Raw genomic sequence first — 21,075 nt, 5'->3', positions numbered from 1 at the left:
AAGCCACTTAATCACCCTGGATCCTTAATCTGCAAACTGCGAGGGCTCCGCACCACTTTCATGTTCTCTTGAAGAGCTGTTAGCAGCGGGGTGGATGCCGACCCTTGCTGAACGTGGGGAAGGAAGCCAGCTTTTCTCTTTCCACATCAAAGAGAACAGACCGCCAAACTTCTCTCAGATTTTCATACAATCTTTGACTTGGAGGGTAACGCCAAGTTTATCAAAGGACAGGATAACCAGGCCATTTTCTGTTCCGTAAAGAAAGTAATTTCAGCAATCCGCAGATAGTCCTGGCTTAAGTTTTCCTTCCTGCACCTGAAGGAAGTACTTTATACTTTAGGTATGAAGGCTTCTACTTAAGGTGAGGAAAAACAAAACAAAACACTCATGAGCATGACACTGGCTCCCTGCCAAAGGCAAAGAGAGATGCAGTGGGCCAATGTGCTCTAAATGCATTCTGGCAGCCTTGACTACTGGATTACACAATGTTTCCCTTGGTTTCGCCTACTATTTTTCTTGAGACAGCTTTCCCCCGTTTTGCCCAGGGTCACAGACGTGCCCGCAGCAGTCTGGAAATGGCGCAGGTTGGTTCTCAGTAGGAAATATTGGCGCTAATGCTGCTCTCAGCCATCCTCAGAACACGTATACTGCAAGGGTTTGCCGCGAGACTACATGGAAGTAAATCTAAAATTTGCATGAAGCCTAAATCTTTATTACACTCCTTTACTACAGCCAGATGGGAGGCAGACATAAAAAACTGGAAGCTAAAGCATAAGCAAAAAAAGAAAGGAGACTCTGTCTCAAACTGGTTGGAAGGCAGAAACTGGAGACTGACAACTGAGGCTGCCCTTCAACCAGCACCTTTAAAAGCATTTTGCACTTCAGCTCTTTGTCCTAAAGATGACAGTCAGTTAGAGTTTGTATCATCATGCCCATCATTTGAAAAATATTCTGAAATCTGAAACGTTCCCCATCCCAAGTATTTTGGAGAAAAGATACCCCCAAATAACAATGTATAATGAAATAAAGAGAAACTCCAATAATATGTAGAACCCATTTGGACAGACATCACCTCCTCTAATAGTGTCAGAGAGGAAGACAATGGTAGCATATTAGGAAATGCCTCTTCCCGTTTACAGAATTACAAACCAAGAGCTACACGCTCATACGAGCATGCACAAGACCTGGAGGAAGAAAGCTGAACACCTCATACTCAGACCATTTAGGCTAACCAACTCAACTGCTCCATGTTTCCTGAGCATAAGCACTCACAGCTAACATCATCTACCACAGTTTTTCTAAAATCTTAAGGGTATCAGGGTAAAAAGACTAAAGAGGAGTCTGAGTCAGAGTAACTTTGAACATCCTTGGCCCTTCACAGTTCTACAGTTTTACACATAACATTGCTTTAAAAAGACATGTATGATGCGTGTACATGTTCTTGTACGTGAATACAGATATGTGTGTGCCATAGCGTGGAGGTGGAGGTCAAAGGACAACCTCAGTGGTCAGTCTCCACTCTCTGCCTTCCAACCTGCTTGGCTCTCCTTTCTGTTGTTCACTCTGTGTGCATGCAGTCTTGTTACTGAGGGGCTCCCGTCTTCCTGTGGAAGTGCAGGGATTACAAATGATGCTGACTAGGTTCAGCATTATACAGCGGGATCCAAACTTGGGTCCTCATGTTCTTGCAGCATGTGATTTACTTACTGACTAATTTCTCCTGCCCACCAGTCCTAAAATAGATCTAACAATAATAAAGGCACTTTTTTTATGAGGACAAGTTGTCTATACCTTAGGCCCATTACTATGTGTACACCTTGGGGTCATTACTATAGATTAGACTGAGAACCATTACTCTAGACTGGGCCTCATTACTTCTAGATCTTACATTTCCTACCAAGATCTACAGCCCAAGGTACCACTGAGTGGTGGCAGAACCTCTAAAAGATAGGACCTGTATGGAGGAAGGTGAGTCACTGGGGATTTGTCTTTGGAGGGGATTCTTGCTCTTTCTTTTTCTTCTTGTTGTCTTTGCTTTCTCCTCCTGGCCACAGTAAAGTAAGAAGGTCCTTCGGCCATAATATAGTTGCCAAAAGCCCAAAGCAACAGGGCCAATAGACCATGGACTCAGAACTCTGAAGTAGAGGGATATCATAAAATAAAGCTGGCATTTTAAGTTTATTTATGTTAGGTATTTAACCACAGTGATAAGAGATGAAGCACCTATCCCCCACACATTGTTAATGAATGCACATCCCTAACGACTTGCCAGTGATGCTGCTGCTGCTGGTCTAAGGTCACCTGATGAGAACTGCTTTTATTAATCATCTCTTGGGCATGGCATATTTTTGTGAGTAGATATACATGCATGCTCAACATCAAGAAGTCAAAATTGAGGTGGGCACTGTAGCCATTTGGAGAAAATAAGTCAATGAATGTATTAAGGGCTGAGGACAGAATGTCAGCTTGTCTGTAATGTCTGACTCACCAAGGAGACTAGAGGAAGATTACTACAGTGCTTCACAGCACTTGAGAGGCTGAGGCAGGAGGACTGTGAATTTGAGAGAAGGCTGGCATATACAGACTTGCTTCAAAAACATATAAATTAATTCTATAATAAGTTAAAGGAGAAGCTATACACTTTGCTTGTGTAGGATTATTTTGAGGATTAAGCAAGACTTAAAGTTTGTCATCAAAATGAAGATAACAGCAATAATATAAACAGAAAAAAACCACACAGAAATTTCCATTAAATTATTTGTTCCTTTCTTAGTATATTTGAGTGGAAGCAAATAGATCATATTTCCATAATCAAGAAGCAATCTCCTCTGCTGGCAGGAGAGACCACTTCATGGGTCTGATTTAAAGGTCCAGCAACAATACAGCACTTACATGCTGTCTGCCAGGAGACTTTGGCCATAAACATTTCTGGAGCATAAGCCTGAATGGCTGTTCCTTTGTGAATAAATGCTGAAGTCATCATTGGGAAGTATGATATCATGAGCCACAGAAAGGCTGGGTTTTCTTATACAGAAAACTCTAACAGGAACGATCACATGGAGGAAGGGGTGTTTGTCCTACTTTGGCATATGAGCTCTGAGCAAGTGGAGAATGATGGCGTGACCCCCAAGTTCTATAAAATGCACCCTGCTTTACTACCTTAACACAGATGCAAGTGTGCAAGGGTGTTGCTAAAAGGAGGACATTTCTCTATCTCATAAGACTTTCAATGATACCCATATTTTCCCCAAATGCAGCTTTGAATTTGGCATTAGCACTAAGTAAGCACCTTTGGATCCAAAACAATGAAACGAATCACTCTACAGGCTATCAACCAGCTACAATGCATGGCCTTGGTGGTACCTATAAAATGATATGGCTCGAGCAGCTGAAAAGCAAGGTGCCCTCTTGCTCTAGTAACCTTCACTAGGTGACATTAGGAGTAAGGAATGGCTATCAAATTAGACCACCGAGAGCTATCAGATCAGCCTTCATCAATTGCCCTAACGAGAACAAAGCCTTCTCTTGGCTGCTGATCTGAAGTCTCTCTGAGCAAATTGTAAACTATTCTAAGCTATTTGAGAAAGAAAGATGATACCCTGCATCCATGACAGATCTGGAAGATTGTAGGTATTCAGTAAATAATTTAGTGATGCTATATCTCCTTCATTAATTCTTGGATCTCGTTACTCACAATGGCCAAATGACAGCAGCATACATTGAGATGCATGTTTTAAGACAGCATTTCATGATCTCTCCTAACCTTGATTTCTGACCCGTGTCTTTGTTACCTGTGTTTTTATCACACAAGCCATAAAGAAAGGCAAAGGTAAGGTAATTCTGTAGAGGTCAGTGCTACTTCATACACAAGGTGTAGTTAATGAGCAAGCACAAGTCAGTAACCATCTTCCGAGAGTGACATGCAATAAATGGTTCTTAAATTTTTTGCCTGAGTCAATGCGTCATCTATCAACAGTGGTTGAAATGAACTAGACTTTACCATTGACAACCTAGTTCATTCCTCAAGTCTAAAAGACATTGTGGATATGTTTTTTTTTTGTTTATTTGTTTGTTTATTGTTTTTAAATTCCTTTTCTTTTTGGGATAGGACTTCCCAGTACAGTCAGAGTTGGCTATGAACTCATGAGCCTCCTGTTTCAGTGTGTTCTCTTAATGGTTGGGCCATCTTTCCAGCCTTGTTGACCCATCCTCCCTGTTTACGATTTCCCACGTAACAGTGTCTGCAGAAGACACAGCATAAGAGCTATTAACAAAGAATAATGAGATTTACTCAGTGACTATATTGCAAAATTTGCTTCTGAGCAGAACAGCGAAAGGCAAATTAACATTCCTTCCCAACTCTGACTCACATGCAAACAAATTCGTCTCATTCCCAGTTAATCCTCTTAGAAGCAAACTTCAAAATTAATCTCAATTTGGCTTCATTTGCATATTCTGGGTGGCAAATATCACTATGACTTTTTCCCTTAAAAGTAAAAAAAAAAAAACCTTGAAGGCAGCTGCTTGTGACAAACAGAATAACCAGCCCTTGCTACAGTCCAAAATCACTGGTTGTTCCCAAGACTAGAAAAAAAAACCAGGACACATCTGTCGCAGTGTCCCATGCCAGGAAACCATCTTGCTACCACCACTGTGGTCTGATTTCACACCCCACTCATTCTTTGTTAGAATTTCTTTTTTTGATTTTGTTTCAAATTATAGCGCCACGCGTAAGAGTCGGCGAGTTGAGAAAATATCTCCCTGCATCATGGTAAGAATCAGCAGCTTGGCGTGGGGGAGGCTGCCTCAGGCGTTCCCCACCTGGCTGTGATGCTCCCCACCCCAAAGAAGTAAGGGAGGGTATGAAAAACAGAAACTAGAGATGTAGTGTAGCTAGCACAGTTTAACAAAAAGGTCACAGAATCTTTGGAATTTTACTGAGATATGGAGCAAAAGATGGGAGGATGAATTCGGCTACTTCTAAATATTCACCTTCTCCAGTGGGTCTAGGGTAGAATCATCCCACAGTGCACAGGGCTCTAGCATCACATTGCTTAGTTAATCCTTATTAGAAACATTGTTACAGGAGTCGGGGGCCAAGTGTGAACTGTGTGGATCTGGCAGCCCACCTGCAATCCCAGCACTAGGGGCATGGGCATCAGTATAGAAAAGTTGCCCTATGTCAGCTGCTGGCCGCCACATACATGTGTACCCTACTATGTGCCCACACACATTCACACACAATAAAAATAGGGGGAAAGGGTAGCAGCAATACATTGCAAACTGATCTAAAGGCAAGCTACATTTATTAAAATATAAATGAAATATCACTACATTGAGGCAGTGACTGTCTGTTCTGCTTTTCTGACCTTCTGGTTGAACCCCATTTTTTGTCTCTGGGTTTTTATTAATCAAGCTACAAAGGTCCTCATATCTGTCTACGATATGAACACATGGTTCCAAATGCCTAAACCAGCTGTAAAGTCTTCATGCACATAGCAGTCATTTTTTGTGAAAACTTAAGTAAGAACAGAATAAGTTAATAGCACGCTCTCTTATTTACTAACAATTTTCTTCATTCTCTGTCTCTCTGCCACCCCCTACAACCCAGTCTACCTAGGTAGACAGCCCAAGTTGGCCTTGAACTCTAGATCCTCTGGCATCCGTCTCTCACCAATGCTTTCTCTTGACTGACAGTTACTCCCAGCACTAACTAGTCTACTTTGGTAGACTGAGAAGAGCTGTAAGTATTCCACTTTAAACCCTGTCTGGATTTGTTAATCAGCCCTACATCAACATGTTTACTGGCCAGAGACAATAGAAGCACTGTCTCTGAAATAAACATACTGTACTTTTTCCCCTGGAGACTGGACATTTTTATTAAGAGACCACAGTAAAATTGTAATAAAAAACAAAGTTGTAAGAAAAATAAGCATACTTTTATTAAAGTGGATTTCTTGTTTCCTTGGCACATCGTTTAATACCAACCCCATTAATCATGGATTTGCTCAGCCACAGATCTTCCCGGCTTATAGAGTACGTCACGTTTTTATTAATTTTGAATGCTAAAAGAAAAAACATCTATGAAACAGTTAGAGCTGCCTTCCCCTCTCCTGCCTTCTCTATAATTCATAAATTGGCCATTGCTGCATTGTGTGAAACAGACATCTCTGAACTGAATGCTACTATGGTTTTATAGCCTTGAGGTAGCTGCAATCTGAAGAACCTTGAAGGAAAATAAAAAAAAAAAATCCCTCAACACCAACACAAAGAGTAGAACAGAACCAATGTAGCATGGACTTACAGAAAATGACAAGGGAGCACTCGGGAGGCAGAGGCAGGTGGATCTCTGTGAGTTCGAGGCCAGCCTGGTCTACAAGAGCTAGTTCCAGGACAGGAACCAAAAGCTACGGAGAAACCCTGTCTCGAAAAATCCAAAAAAAAAAAAAAAAAAAAGAAAAAAAGAAAAAAAAGAAGAAAATGACAAGGGACAAAACATCTACTTAGCTAAAATTGGCAAGTTGGCAAAGTCAAGGTTGAGCTCAAGAGCAGGAGGGCAAAGGGATCCTGCCTGTCTGAAGGTGAAATGGTGATGACTGACACAGACATGAACTCTGAATGGCCATGTTCTGTTAAAACAATGACTCAACCATCACCAAACAAAAAAAGCAAATTCCAAACAACATTCAGAGGAAAACAGAGAGTGGTTCACCTCTTTAAACATGTCTCATATCCTTCCTAACAAGAAAGGTTCATAATTTGCATGCAAAACACTTTTTGAAGGAGAATGTTAAATAATATGCGTGCTCTGGAATTTTTGAATACTAATTTAAGCTGAATTAAAAACCACAAGGTAATAAAAGGTCAGCTTTTTATAAAAGAACTAGCAGCAGTTTGGCAATTTCTCCGGATAGTCAAATGAGACCCATGATTAACCAACAAACCACTGCGACAGTATGCAAACTGGAGATGAACACATGACACAGTATCAAGGCTGCAAAAAAGAACCACCTTATACAACGTTGAGAGGGGTTCTGGGGAAGTCTGGTATATTCATTATTTTGCTACCACTGCCAATGACACCATTCTCTTGGCTTGATCAACCACAACAGCTTTAGAGAGCACTGTGGCAGAAGTAAGGAGTTACTTTGTGCAATAGTTGCTTACTGTGCAGGTTTTCGGATCATGAAGAAACCCTCTCATAATGTAAGGAGTATCCACCTTGAAGCGTGAGGACTTGCTTCATTCTTCTGACTACAGTAATTGAAACCCACAAAGCACACCAGGCTCTTCGCTAGCTCCTGAGTCAAACACCATGGAAGGCAGGCAAAAGAGCTCATAGGATCTGGCATTGGTGAGGTAGAAACAAGCGATTTAACACAAACTAGATTATGGCCTACCAGTTTGAAAAGCAATGTGTGGATACTAAGGTTAAATAGAAGAAAACACAATGTGGGTCAGAATGGCTGGCAGAGAGAACATAAATGTGGGAGTCAGGCAGACCCTGACTTCAGTTCTATTTTTATCCCTTCACTACCCTAAGTGCCATCTCTAGGGTCAGTTTCTTTCATTATAAGCTGGGGATACTGTCACAGAATTCTTCACATTTGCCAATAGCTCATACGCCTTGCTGAGAGGGGACAAGCCTAATGCCTGAGCGTCTGTCTCTGTGAAGGGATGGGTAGTGACTGTGGGCCCTGACTTCTTCCTTGAACTATGTGCTGGTCCAACATTTCAAGGGTGAACTTTCATTAAATACCTAGACCACTGATAGCACAGGCAGACACGAACTAGTCCACCATCCCATTGCTTCCTGCTTCCCTCTCCTATGCTAATAAGTGAGAGTTTACAGAGGTAGCGAGGCTTCTGATGGACCCCCAGGGATGTGACTTTTAAAGAAAATAAGACTATGTGCTACTCAGGCCATCGAGAAGAGGGAGAATTTGGGTGAGAGGGTTCAATGCAAGACAAAGGCTCAGATGTCCAGTCGGGAGCTCAATGAGACCATGGAAGGTCAAGGTCAGATGTATGGACCCAGACTTAGGTCCCAATGAGTTCAATTGTGTGTACATGTTCTAGACTCTAGAGGCTAGAGAAGTAGTTCTCAACCTGTGGGTCATGACTCCTTTGGGGGTTGCATATCAGATATTCTGCATATCAGATATGTATATTAAAATTCATAGCAGTAGCAAAATTACAATTATAAAGTAGCAACGAAATAATTTTATGGTTGGGGTGTGGTAGCTTGAATGTAATTGGCCCCCATAAGCTCAGAGGGAGTGGTGCTATCAATAGGTGTGAATTTGTTGAAGGAAGTGTGCCACATGGAGGATAGGTTTGAAGGCTCATATATGCTCAAGTCATGCCCAGTGTCTCAGACCACTTCCTGGTGCCTGCAGGACCAAGAGGTAGCTTCTTTCCCACTTTCAGCTCCTTCTCCAGCACTATGCTGGCCCGAATGCTACTATATCCCGCCATGATGATAATGGATTAAACCTCTAAAGCTGTAAGCCCCCCTCCCCAATTAAATGTTCCTTTATAAGAGTTGCTGTGGTCATGGTGTCTCTTCATAGCAATAGAAACCCAAACCAAAACAGGGGGTTCACAACGTGAGGAACTGTATTAAAGGATCGCAGCATTAGGGATGCTGAGAATCACTGCTCTAGAGTCTTTAAGGCCCATGAGATGCTGGCTGATGGAAGTCTACATATATGTAGCTGCTAGAACTATGGATTTGGGATTTACTAGAGTTCACTGTAGCATAAACAGATAGGCTGCCTCTAGGAAACACAATGGAGTAATATGATAAGGGCCAAAATTCTCTGGCAACATGCTTCCTGGGCTCTAGTCAACACGGCTTTTTGGTTTGTTTATTGATTCATTCTTACAAACTTGGTTCCAATTCCCACCAGCACCCACACAACATAGCTTCTATGTAGTATAGCCCCCTTTCCACTCACTTTGGCCCATAGTAGAGATTTAAAGTTAGAAGCATAATTTGTTGATTAAGGGATACACCTGTGTCACTAAAGAAACACAGATACTGGCAGTTCCTCAGTCTAAAACATTTTACCCCCCAAAACACCCACCAGCACTATACAGTGAAATGCTATATTTCTCTTCAAACCATGGAGTGCATTAACTGTATCCTAGTCAAGGTACTCAACTAACCAAAGGTGCCAACTTTTATGCAAAAGGCATTTGTAGGTACTTTCCCATCTCACCATTCTGCCAATGGCTCTGAAGTTTAGCTGTCTCCTTATCTGTACTGAACTAATTCATATCTAAAGTTTTTTTTTAATTATTATTTAGGTAAAAGGTAGGTGAATGAAATCCATTGACCAGAGGAGTAAGGTACAGGGTGGAAGAGTTCTTCACACTGAACGACAACAATTCACTTTTTGGGGAAACACTTTAAATAGGAGCAACAGTAAAGCGACTACTAGTATGTAGGGATTCTGTAGATACCACACAGGGCCAACCTAGGGTTCCTCTGCATCCTAGTACATAGGGATTCTGTAGATACCACACAGCGCCAACCTAGGGTTCCTCTGCATCCTAGTACATAGGGATTCTGTAGACACCACACAGGGCCAACCTAGGGTTCCTCTGCATCCTAGTACGTAGGGATTCTGTAGACACCACACAGGGCCAACCTAGGGTTCCTCTGCATCCTAGTACGTAGGGATTCTGTAGATACCACACAGGGCCAACCTAGGGTTCCTCTGCATCCTAGCCTAGCGAAGCCTTTGCTGTTTATTCATCGGTCTTTCAAATGAAGACAGACTACGGAAGCCTACAAAGGACAACCAAGGAAAACAATTCTTCTTGGAGAACTCTGACCTTGAGCTTCTGCGTCAGGAGCATAGAGGGCAAATACTTTACCCACTAACCCAACTCCCCTGTTCTGTTTTTTAAAAAATATGTTCCTGATCTGTCTTCATATGGCAGTGTTATCTTTCTTTATTGAAAGAAAAAAAAAGTGTGATTCTAATTATCTATCTCTCTGCCACTGAGATTTTAAGTTTACTGGGTTACTCGTTCTTGGACATTTTGCAACACTTAGGGATCTGACTCACTCATTATTTGACTCACCTGTGGCTACTGTTTAGAATACTGTATTGCTAAATCAAAAGTTTTAATAAGAACAAGTTAGAAATCAGAAAGTCCCAACTGTTATTTAGTAGGTTTATGTGCAGTAGGTCATCACCTTCCTAGTCCTGTATAATGGTTTATAGCTCTATAGTTTGATATTACTAGTGTTCCGTTAATGTAAGTCACTCAGGACAAGTGGCTTAAGATAACCACAAAGTATACTTATTTAATACACACATCTAGAAATGTTAACTTCAATTCAATAACATCCTGAGTCATGTTTTGGATTTTTGTCTCTTTTAGAGGATTTTCTTCATTTTTTTTAAAAAAAGATTTATTTGTTTATTATGTATACAGTGTTCTGCCAGAGGAGGGCACCAGCTCTCATTACAGATTATTTTGAACCACTATGTGGTTACTGGGAATTGAACTCAGGACCTCTGGAAAAGAAGCCAGTGCTTTTAACCACTTTTAACACATTAATCTATTTCTTGAGACAGGTTCTACTGTATACCCTAGACTGGCCTTGACTTCACTATGCAACACAAGCTGGCCTTGAACTTGAAGTAATTTTTCTGTTTCAGCCTCCCTAGTGCCACAGTTACAGGTGTGCATTAGTGTGCCCAGTTCTTGGCTTCTTAGATAAAAGACTCATTACTGATTTCTGTCTTCCAAACATGAAAGAAAAGTGCAGGTGCAAGAAATCTAATAGGTTGAATCCTTAGTCATCAGAAAAATGCAAATCAAAACAACTCTCAGATTCCATCTTGCGCCTGTAAGAATGGCCAAGATCAAAAACACTGATGACAACTTATGCTGGAGAGGTTGTGGAGTAAAGGGAACACTCCTGCATTGCTGGTAGGAGTGCAAGCTGGTATAGCCCCTTTGGATGTCAGTATGGAGATTTCTCAGAAAATTAGGAAACAACCTTTCCCAAGACCCAGCAATACCACTTTTGGGTATATATCCCAAGGATGCTCAATTGTGCCATAAGGATATGTGCTCAACTATATTCATAGCAGCATTGTTTGTCATAGCCAGAACCTGGGAACAACCTAAATGCCCTCGACAGAAGAATGGATAAGGAAAATGTGGTACATTTACACAATGTACCTACTACACAGCAGAAAAAAAATAACGGCATCTTGAAATCTGCAGGCAAATGGATGGAGCTAGAAAACATCATATTGAGTGAAGTAACCAAGACCCAGAAAGACAAATATCACATGTACTCACTCATAAGTGGTTTTCAAGCGTAAAGCAAAGAAAACCAACCTACAAATTACAATCCCAGAAAACCTAGACAACAAAGAGGACCCTAAGAGAGACATGCATGGATCTAATCTACATGGGAAGTAGAAAAAGACAAGATCTCCTGAGTAAATTAGGAGCATGGGGATCATGGGAGAGGGTTGAAGGGGAGGGGAGAGGTAGGGAGGGGAATAGAGAAAAATGTAGAGCTCAATAAACAAATAAATAAAGAGAAATCTAATAGGTTGCAAAAAAATGGATAATGTGAGCTCTCACTACACGTAGTAGACTAAAATGCTCTACCTTTTGTAATTAAAAAGTAAGTGAAGTAAGGGCCTACTTGCAAGATTGGACAAATCAGAATGCATTTGGTTGACATGTGACTCAGTAAGTGGTTCACTGCCACAAGATTTCCTGTACACCAGTTTTTCAGTTTCCCAGGCCTTGAAAGTTAAGATCTGAAGCAGCAGCAAAGGCGAGCGGCGATCTGGGGCAAGAGGACCCGAGCCTAAATCCTCAGCATTCATATAAAAAGCATGTGCGCCTGTAATCCTAGCAGAGGCAGAGGCAGGAGAATCACTGGGGCTGGCTGGTCACCATTCAAGCTCTTGATCCGTTAAGGGACCATCTCCAGGGAACGAAGCTGAGCGTGAGAGAGCAGAACACCTGATGCCATCCGCTGGCCCCCATGCGCAACGCCCCCAACACTAGCCCACGAAATATACAATTTGTCGGCACATGGGCTTGGGTGACGATGCAGAAGAAGGACAGTTCACTTACCAACTTCATCCTGAATCTCCTCAGCCACTGCAGGGACATTGTAGAGCAGGGACAGGGACTGGTTCATGCGCTCGTAGATCACACGGAGGTGTGTCATAACCTGTTAGAAGATGACAATTCTAAGAGAAGAATCTTTGCTAAGAAAACAGTGACAAATAAAATACCCCCCGCCACACACACATTCCAACAGACCAACACGGGGGAACACAGAGCAGAAGGGTCACTCTTTTTCTTCTTTGTCTCTATCTTTTTATTCTCTAATGTATCTTTAAACTGCATGCTTGCAACAGTCTACTTCAAAGACCACGTCTGTCATGAGATTCCTAATAATGATGCTTTCCAAACACCCTATTTCCTACATAAATGTCTTTGCATACACTCTAATACATAATAGGACTATTTCAATTTAATTAGATATTTTGTACAGAATGTGAATGTTTTTAATTTTAATTCCAGCCAAGAAAATTTAAAAAGTCTTAGGTTTCTGGAGGTAGATTCCCAGTTTTTAACCTCTGGGAATGAGAAAGCAGAGAACATTACAAAGCCTCATTGAGACAGTATTAAACCTAAACACTGCAGTTACAGCGGCGTTAATCACCACCTGGCAGCATTTAGGTCAGGTGATTATTGCGTTTTCAGTTTATTGAGTGATCCTTTTCTCCATGTTGATGGCTTTATTCCCTATTTTATTTATTTTTGTACATATATGCACATTTATGAATATTTGCATATGTTTAGCTGAACACGTGTATGTGGCATGCATGTGTGTGTACGGAGGCCTGAGGGTGAGATTCAGAACCTTCCTCTACTGCTATGTAGCTGTTCACTGAAGCAGGGCCTCTCAGTTGAACCCAAAGTTCCCTAATATGACCATCCTGGCTAACCAGCTTGTTACAGGGATCCTCCTCTAAGCTTTCTGAGTGCTTGTGTGACTGGTGAGCTGCCATACCAGAGGCATCCAAACTCTGGTCCCAGTACTTGGCAGCAAGCACTCGATCAACTGAGCCGCTTCCCAGCCCTGGCAGTTAACTCAAAAAGATCAAGCACTAGTTTTAAAATTTGACACTTCAGATTTTTAAATTCCACATTATTGGGGAAACTTAGAAAATGTCAAGGCACACATTACTAAAACATGCTTCCCTTTAAAAAGAATTTGCTTTCTTTTTACTTATGTATATATGTATGCGTTTTTGTGTGCACTCAGCTATATATGAAGGGACCAGTGGAAGGCCAGATCCCTGGACCTGGAGTTACAGGTGGTGGTAAAACATGGGGCCGGGCACTAAATTCGGGTTCTCGGGAAGAACAGCCAACACTCTTAACTTCTGAGTCATCTCTTGGCTTCCCAGCATCTTCCCACATAGCCCAGCGGGCCTTGAGCTGCCAGTCCTTCTGCCTCCACATAACTGTATGCCACTAAGCCTGGTGAAGATTAGCTTCTGGAGGTCCAGACACGAACTCTTGCCACCCACCACAGGTGCTCTGGAGACAGGTAAACATCTTTCCATCAACTGAAGAAACCGCACCTCTGGACTGTGCCAGTCGCGGGAGGCTCCATGCACAGAGCTTACCTGGGACCGGATCTGTGCAGCCTTCTTGGGGTCCACCATGCGCACGTGTTCGAAATGCTTAAGGGTGTGCTGTCTGTCTTTCTGCTCCGCACGGACATACTTCTTCAGCATGTTGAAGACATGATGAGGCTGTGGGGAAAACCGTAAGAAAATGAGTTTCACATTTGTTTGAGACATCACCCTTTGCACTGGCATTCAGGCCAAGGGTCCCGTGACGTGCAAACACCGCAAGCCAGCTTGCGGCTAATTCTCCCTCCTCGTCATTAACAGGTAATTGCTCAGACCATTCTTCCTTTTTATAATTTGGCACTTTCAGCATTTCTGACATGTCCTAATTCAGCACTTTCTTTCCAAATAAGTACTTCCTGCTGTAAAAGGGGAATAAACTTTGAATTTCCCAGGTTTCAGTAGACTCCTTCTGTCTTCTGATAAAATAGTCACAGGGCGTTCATGACAGCTACATCACCATGGGCGTGCACAGCCCCAACTCTCGAAGTTACGCTTCACAAATAATCCCTTGATTAATAACATACCGTGGTACAGTAATCAAAATAGGAAAATAATGGGCAATTTACTACTCAACTGTAGGGCGAGGAAAATGATAAGCTCCATGGAACATTATCTTTCCCCTGAACAAAGGCAATCATTAAGCTGTAGTTATTTTACTTTGAAATTTAATTAAGTTCTTTTAAAGCCATCAGATTATAATATTCTCAGCAACAATTAAGTTTCTTCTTAAGTGCTTCAGGTTTTTTTTTTTATTCTAATCAGTTCTACTTCATTTTATTCCAATTTTCCATGAAAACTTTTTTTTTTTAAATAAAGGATTTAAGTTTCTTTTGTCCAGCAATTCTACTGCTATTGGTATCCTTCCCTGTGAGTTCAGACGATGATCTGCAAGGCGTACATCCTTCATTAAGGCCAAACTAAACATCCCAGAGCTATAACGTTCATGTCAGGAATGGACCTGGGAACGTTTGGACAATCAGAGTTATTAAAGATTATATCTTGGACACCTTGAAAAACAGTTGGGCAGTTCAGAATTTATTACCAAAAACTCTCTGTGTCATGTATGTATGTAATAAGTATATGTGTGCACATGTGAGTGTATATGTGGTATGTATGAGGGTGGATTACAGTGCTTTTATTATATATTCAGCTATATATTCAGGCACTCTCCTGGCAATTCTAGGAGGAATTTGGTGTCCTCTCTCTGTGCTACCACGAAGTGCTGTACCAATCTCAGTCGCTGCATTCTGTGCACTCCATTATTTATGCTAGATCCCCCTCTTCCACGTGTGAGCCACGGGCCAAGCTTAGGTCCCACTCTTCCTGTCCTCTAGGAGCTTCCATCCACGGAGCCTCACCCAGAACGGGTCCTCTGCACTTGCAGCATGCCTGCCAGAGGCCATGCTTCAGAACACAGACGAAACCACACACGGTCAAAACAAACTGCCCTCATCTGCTTGGTTTATGTACGTATTCTGAGAAGAAATCTGTTTCACCAAAATCAGAAGAAAGATCGATGCCTTTAAACACCGGTCTGAGAAGTATATCATCATAAGTCTCGTTTGTACGATGGCTTGCAGGTGAACTGATAGAGCAGACAATGTGCTTTCATAGTTCAGAAACACCAAGACAGATGACTGATAAGCTAAACCTATAAAGCGTATATTCAAAGGACAGAGATTTAGTCTAACTGAATCTGTAGGATTGTACAACCAGGGTGTCATGGAACCTTCTTGCTAAGACCCATCAATTATCCTGTTAGGAACTAACATTCTTATCACCTCGCTTACACACACTTTCGAGGTTGGAGACAGAAAGTTCATACTAGCTCCATTTACCCACAATGCACCTGCCTGATGAATGGCTTAAAGTACTTAATGTCTGTCCCATTTCTGTCTCTAGAAAAGAATTATTTTGAAGAAATTTCACTCCCCCCATCTTTTGTGAGTTCAAATAAGAGAAAAACACTTTAACTCCTAATGCAAGGATTTTACTTTCATCTTTTTTTTTTTTTTTTTGTTTAAATTCATCTACCTTTAGGGGCTAACCACCTAAAAGTGATTCTCTAAGGCATTTTGTCTTGAAAGAACTGTCACCAAAAAACAATTGTACAGACACTCCAGCCTAGTCTTGGTCTTCTGGATTAAGCTAAAGAATCTTTTAAAGAATCGGGGAAGGTGGTTTCTTATAGCTAGCACCTGTACATTCCTGTTTTCCACTTTTAGCATGAATGGCATATGTTCCCCTTACTATTTATTAATGCTAACAATCATTAACAATCAATCAAGACTTCAGTTCTTACATCTTTGCAATTTAGAAGGCAATGCCTTTGAGGCGGGAGATAAAGAGGAAGAGGAAGAGGAAAAGAAACAGTTTCGTTAGTTGACTACCTTAATCCTTGGCCCGTCAAAGAGGGTTCAAGATACCTGTGTCATTGCCTGGTTCTCATCTCCAGCTCCTCCTGAGCCCCACAGTCTTTCTCCTAATCATCAATCCTTCAGCAGCTGTTGGTTTTCCGTCACGACGTGTTTAACATGCTCAGTTAGCAGCACATTTTAACTGAATGAGCTACCTGCTTAGCTACATGGAGTGACATGCTTTTCACGTGTGTGGGACCTCATCAAATCTTCATCCCAGGCAAGGTCACAGTGAGTTTTTTCTCTTCACCTCACAAAAGAAGCACAAGGAAGGCTAAAGTGGGCTGAAGTGACGTCAGGTACACAATGGCCCATGTTGCATGGCCACTCAAGGGTTTGGGGATGAGCTGTCTGCCTCCAGAGTATTATCCTGGCCACTAGGTGGGCCTGTCCTAGACTCTAATACACTAGATTTCTCTCAAACACAGATAGTTTTGACAAAGATGTAACTGAATGGTGAAAAATGGTGTTGTGAGTTCTCATCTAAATTTCTAGTTCTTTACACTCAGGAACAGGTTTCGGCTTATACCTGAAATCTTCCATTTAACATTTCTTAGACAGTGGTGGACACAAGCAGCTAAAAATCAAGGGAAAATGAAACCACTGCTAAGGGAGATAACAGTGCTGAGTTTTTAGCACACACTGACTACAGTTCTTTATAATAAGTGAGAAGATTCGGATTTAGATAAGTGAATCTCATTTATGGTCCTAGGCTCATGGCAGGAGGCTACACTTTGCTAAAGGTCTGAAGCAGGAGGGAGAAACAGCAAGATAGGGATGTCCTCTGTCAATCTCATTAGGAGATTACTGAAAAGTGATTCAAGGTATTAGTTACCAGTTAGGCTCTTGTGATATTCATGGTTTTTCCTTCTGAACTCATCCTTATCTTGTATTAAGTCTGATAATTAAAGACTGAATGTGCTCCCATGCTTTCAAGTGCTTATCTCACTTCGTACCACTATTCCTTTGTGTGCCTCAGAACCGTATTCCTAACTGCCCCTGAGAAGCCCAGAGCCTGATGCTGAGCAGAAGTGTGCCAGGCAGTGAGGATCCCCCAGCCCTGTCCCCGTGTGCTCCTGGAGCCCCAAGGGCCCAGAATGAGCTCTGACCTCATCACCCTGTGAGCCTGGAGACTCCCGTAAGCAATGCTTGGGACATTGGAGCTTGTAAGATGCCCCCACCTAATAAACAAACTGCAGGGCTCGGTTTGGCTGCTCTGACCTTGCAATTTCAGAATCATGCTTAGAAATTGGAAAAGTTAGGTTAGTTCTTGTGCTGGAGAACAGACAGACAAACCACCTCAAATAGAGTATATGTGGACCTCACAGATGACAGTGTTCAGACAAGGAACAAAAATAAGCAACATTCCCCCCACATTATTATATTTTCATTTGTGTGTGAAGAAAGACCTCTGCTTTGGCATGGGATTCATGTGTATTTCCTTTAAAAAAATGAAATGAAATAATGAAATGGATGAGCATCTCTATGACTTTCAGCCACAATTCTCCAAGGCAGGCGTTAGTTATTTCTAGAGCTCAATAATTGATCTTAGAATAACAAGCCATCATCATTGTCTAGAGAGCTTTATTCGATTATGCCAGGACAAAGATGAATTTCTTAAATTTTAATTAAAAAGAAGAAACGTTCACGCAAGAATGATGGAAAAAAAATGCTTGTTGTCTCTACTGTGTCTATACAGAGCACAGAAGCAAATTCTCTTAAAGTAATTGTTGTTCATAAATGTTAGCCTGATCACATTACTCATATTCAAAATTGAATTTCTCATAGAACAAGCAAAAATTAGTTCCTCATTATAAATATGTTAATAATAAATATTTTAATATTTTTCTTGTTTCTTCTTATAATGTCAAGCACCAAAAGTCTTGCAATTAATTGTCTCTAACTAGCTATATAGATATTTTACTGACAAAGTCTTATTTCAGTTAAGACAGTCTTACTATGTATTAACGTTGCAATTTGGCTACACTGGCAATGGGTGGGGTGTAAACCTCATAAATAAGAGTAAAGACAACAGATCTGCCTCACGGGAAGTCATTATATCCAGGCCTTTCTATTGTCACTGTTGTTTCTGGGACGGTCTTTATCCTATAACTGCATCATCCCTGTTTGCAGCTGATGTGGCCCTTTCAGTCTGCCCTTCCTTCACCTCGGAATCACACTGCCTTTAAAAGCAGCGTTTAAGGATTAATCTCTGAAAAGACAACATCTACCTACATGATGTACAAAGTAGGACACATACCTTTTGAAACAGGAACAAAGGTATGGCACATTCCTGCCCCCTACCACAGTTCCTGACACAGCGTGGCTGCCAATAAATGACTGTTAATTAAATCGATGAGTGACTCAGAGGAGCCAAGTATAATTTCAGTGGAAGGTCCAGTGTGTGGATGACCCTTTGTGCCTTCCTCATGAAAGTGAGCATCTCCCTCTGATGAGAAGACCAGCCTCCTGACTTTCACAGACCACAGTGAAATTCCAAACCCATCAGATGTATTTAGCCAGTCCTTTAGGAAGGTGTTTTAAGTGGGTAGTCGCCCCGGAAAATACTTAATAGAGTCCAGCTGTATCCAAACTTCTCTCCACAGGCTTATTCCACTAATTCCAAAAGACCCATTGTCTTTATAACCTGTCGATATCAGGCTGATGACCACAAAATGGAAGGAAATCATGACCCTTCTCGGTCTAAGGTAATATAATAAAGTTCCCCACCTCCCAGCTATATCACATTTCCAATGTTATTTTATATCATTTCTCAATTTGGGACTTGGAATGGAAGATATACATCACTAACAGCGAACAGGCTTCTTCTCCGTGCCACTCATGTCTAAATACATGGCCCTTTACACTTCCTTACATGGGAAGCACATCACATGACCAATCAGCCCTATTGTCTTGTTCTACAGCTTCACGCTTGATTGGGAAATCTGGCTTCTTCCTCTAACAGACACTTGTGCTTTAAATTATTTTCTGAAGGGAGTAAGAGTAGCAAGAGTGTGGAAAGGCTTGGATCCAATCCAGCCAAGTCCAAAGCTAACGACTCAGGACACAGGGAGCCTAACCCTTCCAAGGCGTGAAGGACTTTCTCAGAAAGCCCTCTCCTGAAGCATTAAAGTGTACCCTAGTGGTTTTTGAAACCTTAAACTTTGTCTCACCAGGAAAAAGTAATTTTCTCCTGTTTTTACAAAGCCACGGTTTTTTTTTTCCTTTTAATCTCAGATTTCAAGAAATGCTAACCATGCGATATAAACTGTATAGAACATTTGCGTCTTGGCTTAAAGGCACACTTCCTTGTGCTGGGTCCCAGCTGAGTTTGTTTCTCTATCTTGCCATCAACATTATAAACATATTCTCAATGATACAAAGAAATCTTGGGGGTGGGGTGGGCAGAACAACAAGAACAAAACCAGCAAAACCAAATGCAAACAGAAACCAACAAAATAAATCAAAACCAGCAGGGAGAAATTTACATTGCAAACTTTAAAAAAGTAATCTTTTTTTTTTGTCTGTAAGTCTAGTGGTTGAGTGAAAATTTTAAAGCCCAATATAAAACGTATCTATGACATTTTCTTTAGAAAATCACTATGCTAGGTCAGTACAAGTTTGAGAAAATGGTAAAAGATTCATTCCTGCCGGGCGGTGGTGGTGCACGTCTTTAATCCCAGCACTCGGGAGGCAGAGGCAGGTGGATCTCTGTGAGTTCGAGGCCAGCCTGGTCTACAAGAGCTAGTTCCAGGACAGGAACCAAAAAGCTACGGAGAAACCCTGTCTCGAAAAAAAAAAAAAAAAAAAAGAAAAAGAAAAGAAAAAAAAGATTCATTCCCGTGGTCTCCTCCATTTGGCGATTTTCAGTTCAGATAATAAAGATGCATTCCACAGGAAGAGTTTGGATAATAGGCTTTCTTGCGTAGTTCACACTGCTAGGGCAGCAGTATTACACATGTTCAAGGGGCTGCTTTTCAGAAAGTCACTGTCCATTGGTCGCTCTTTAACTAAGAAGCAGATCTTCCCAACTGGGACGGTCACCAAAGTCCACATGTTCCACATGACTGTCAGTGCCCTCTGGAAGGAAGACATCCACAGTCTTGCCTGAACCTTCAATAAGTCCTTCTGGTTTTGAATTATGGACAAAGAAATCTAGAAAAATATTAACTGAAAGAGGAGTTGAAAAATTAACCCTAATTTTCAAACTGGAGAGGACGAATTCCTTTAAGTAACTTGTTCCTGGTTACAGATTAAATGGCTGTCTTGCGGACTAAGTACAGGTATTTCTGTACCACCAGAAAATGTAGAAAATGGGCTGTGTGCCATCCTCTCATACAAACCAGTGACTTTTGTCAAATACAGCCAGTTTAGACTGAAACTTAGCACTTGTACCCAGTTCCATGATTCATGCCTTCATCTAAATGTTAGCGGGCTGGAGACAGAGCTGAGCTCTTTCAACCCCAGAGCAGGGAGGGGCCAGAACTGATCTGGACTTCTGCATCTTCAAGTCTTGTTTAGTCAAACCAAACAGACCGAAGCTCTCAGGATAAACAGGCTTAGTAACACAGCCCAGAAGGCAGAACCCACGGAGCTGAGGATTAATTAGTAAACAAAAGATGTTTTAAAGTAACACAGGCCCTTGGAAAGGTTTGCCAAGCGGTCTGAGCATCCGACAAATGCCAACCGTGACACGCTCTTGACTTTCGTCATGGTGACTTACAACAATCTGCTGTAATTCTGCACATTCACATTTGGGATCCTGCATTCTTGCTTCAAGGAACCAGCAATTCAAGGCCAAATGCATCGATGCTACTTCAATTGTATCTCCTCCATTTCCAGCACCTAGACTATGTTTCCAAACAAGTGGGAGCTCATTTTTTTTAAAATTAAAAATGTTTATATAACAAAACAAGACTTCTTAGACTCATTCATAATGAGGAGTTCTAAAT

The 21,075-nt window shown here is 41.5% G+C and overlaps 1 protein-coding gene across 6 annotated transcripts in view; it reads right to left on the bottom strand.

Annotated features, from left to right (window-relative positions):
- App (amyloid beta precursor protein) overlaps positions 1-21,075 on the bottom strand; it is a 229,404-nt gene that overhangs the window by 39,161 nt on the left and 169,168 nt on the right. For all 6 annotated transcript variants that reach the window (XM_057765553.1, XM_057765554.1, XM_057765555.1 and 3 more), the window contains 2 exons: positions 13,698-13,826; positions 12,127-12,226 (listed from right to left, as the gene is read on the bottom strand). In XM_057765553.1, coding sequence (XP_057621536.1) covers positions 12,127-12,226; positions 13,698-13,826 — 229 coding nt within the window. The remainder of the gene's footprint in view (positions 1-12,126; positions 12,227-13,697; positions 13,827-21,075) is intronic.

The sequence above is a fragment of the Chionomys nivalis genome, chromosome 3 (assembly GCF_950005125.1).
Source record: "Chionomys nivalis chromosome 3, mChiNiv1.1, whole genome shotgun sequence".
NCBI classification, from domain to species: Eukaryota; Metazoa; Chordata; class Mammalia; order Rodentia; family Cricetidae; genus Chionomys; species Chionomys nivalis.
The sequence above is the reverse complement of the archived record's forward strand: the minus strand, read 5'-3'. Positions and strand labels throughout refer to the sequence as shown.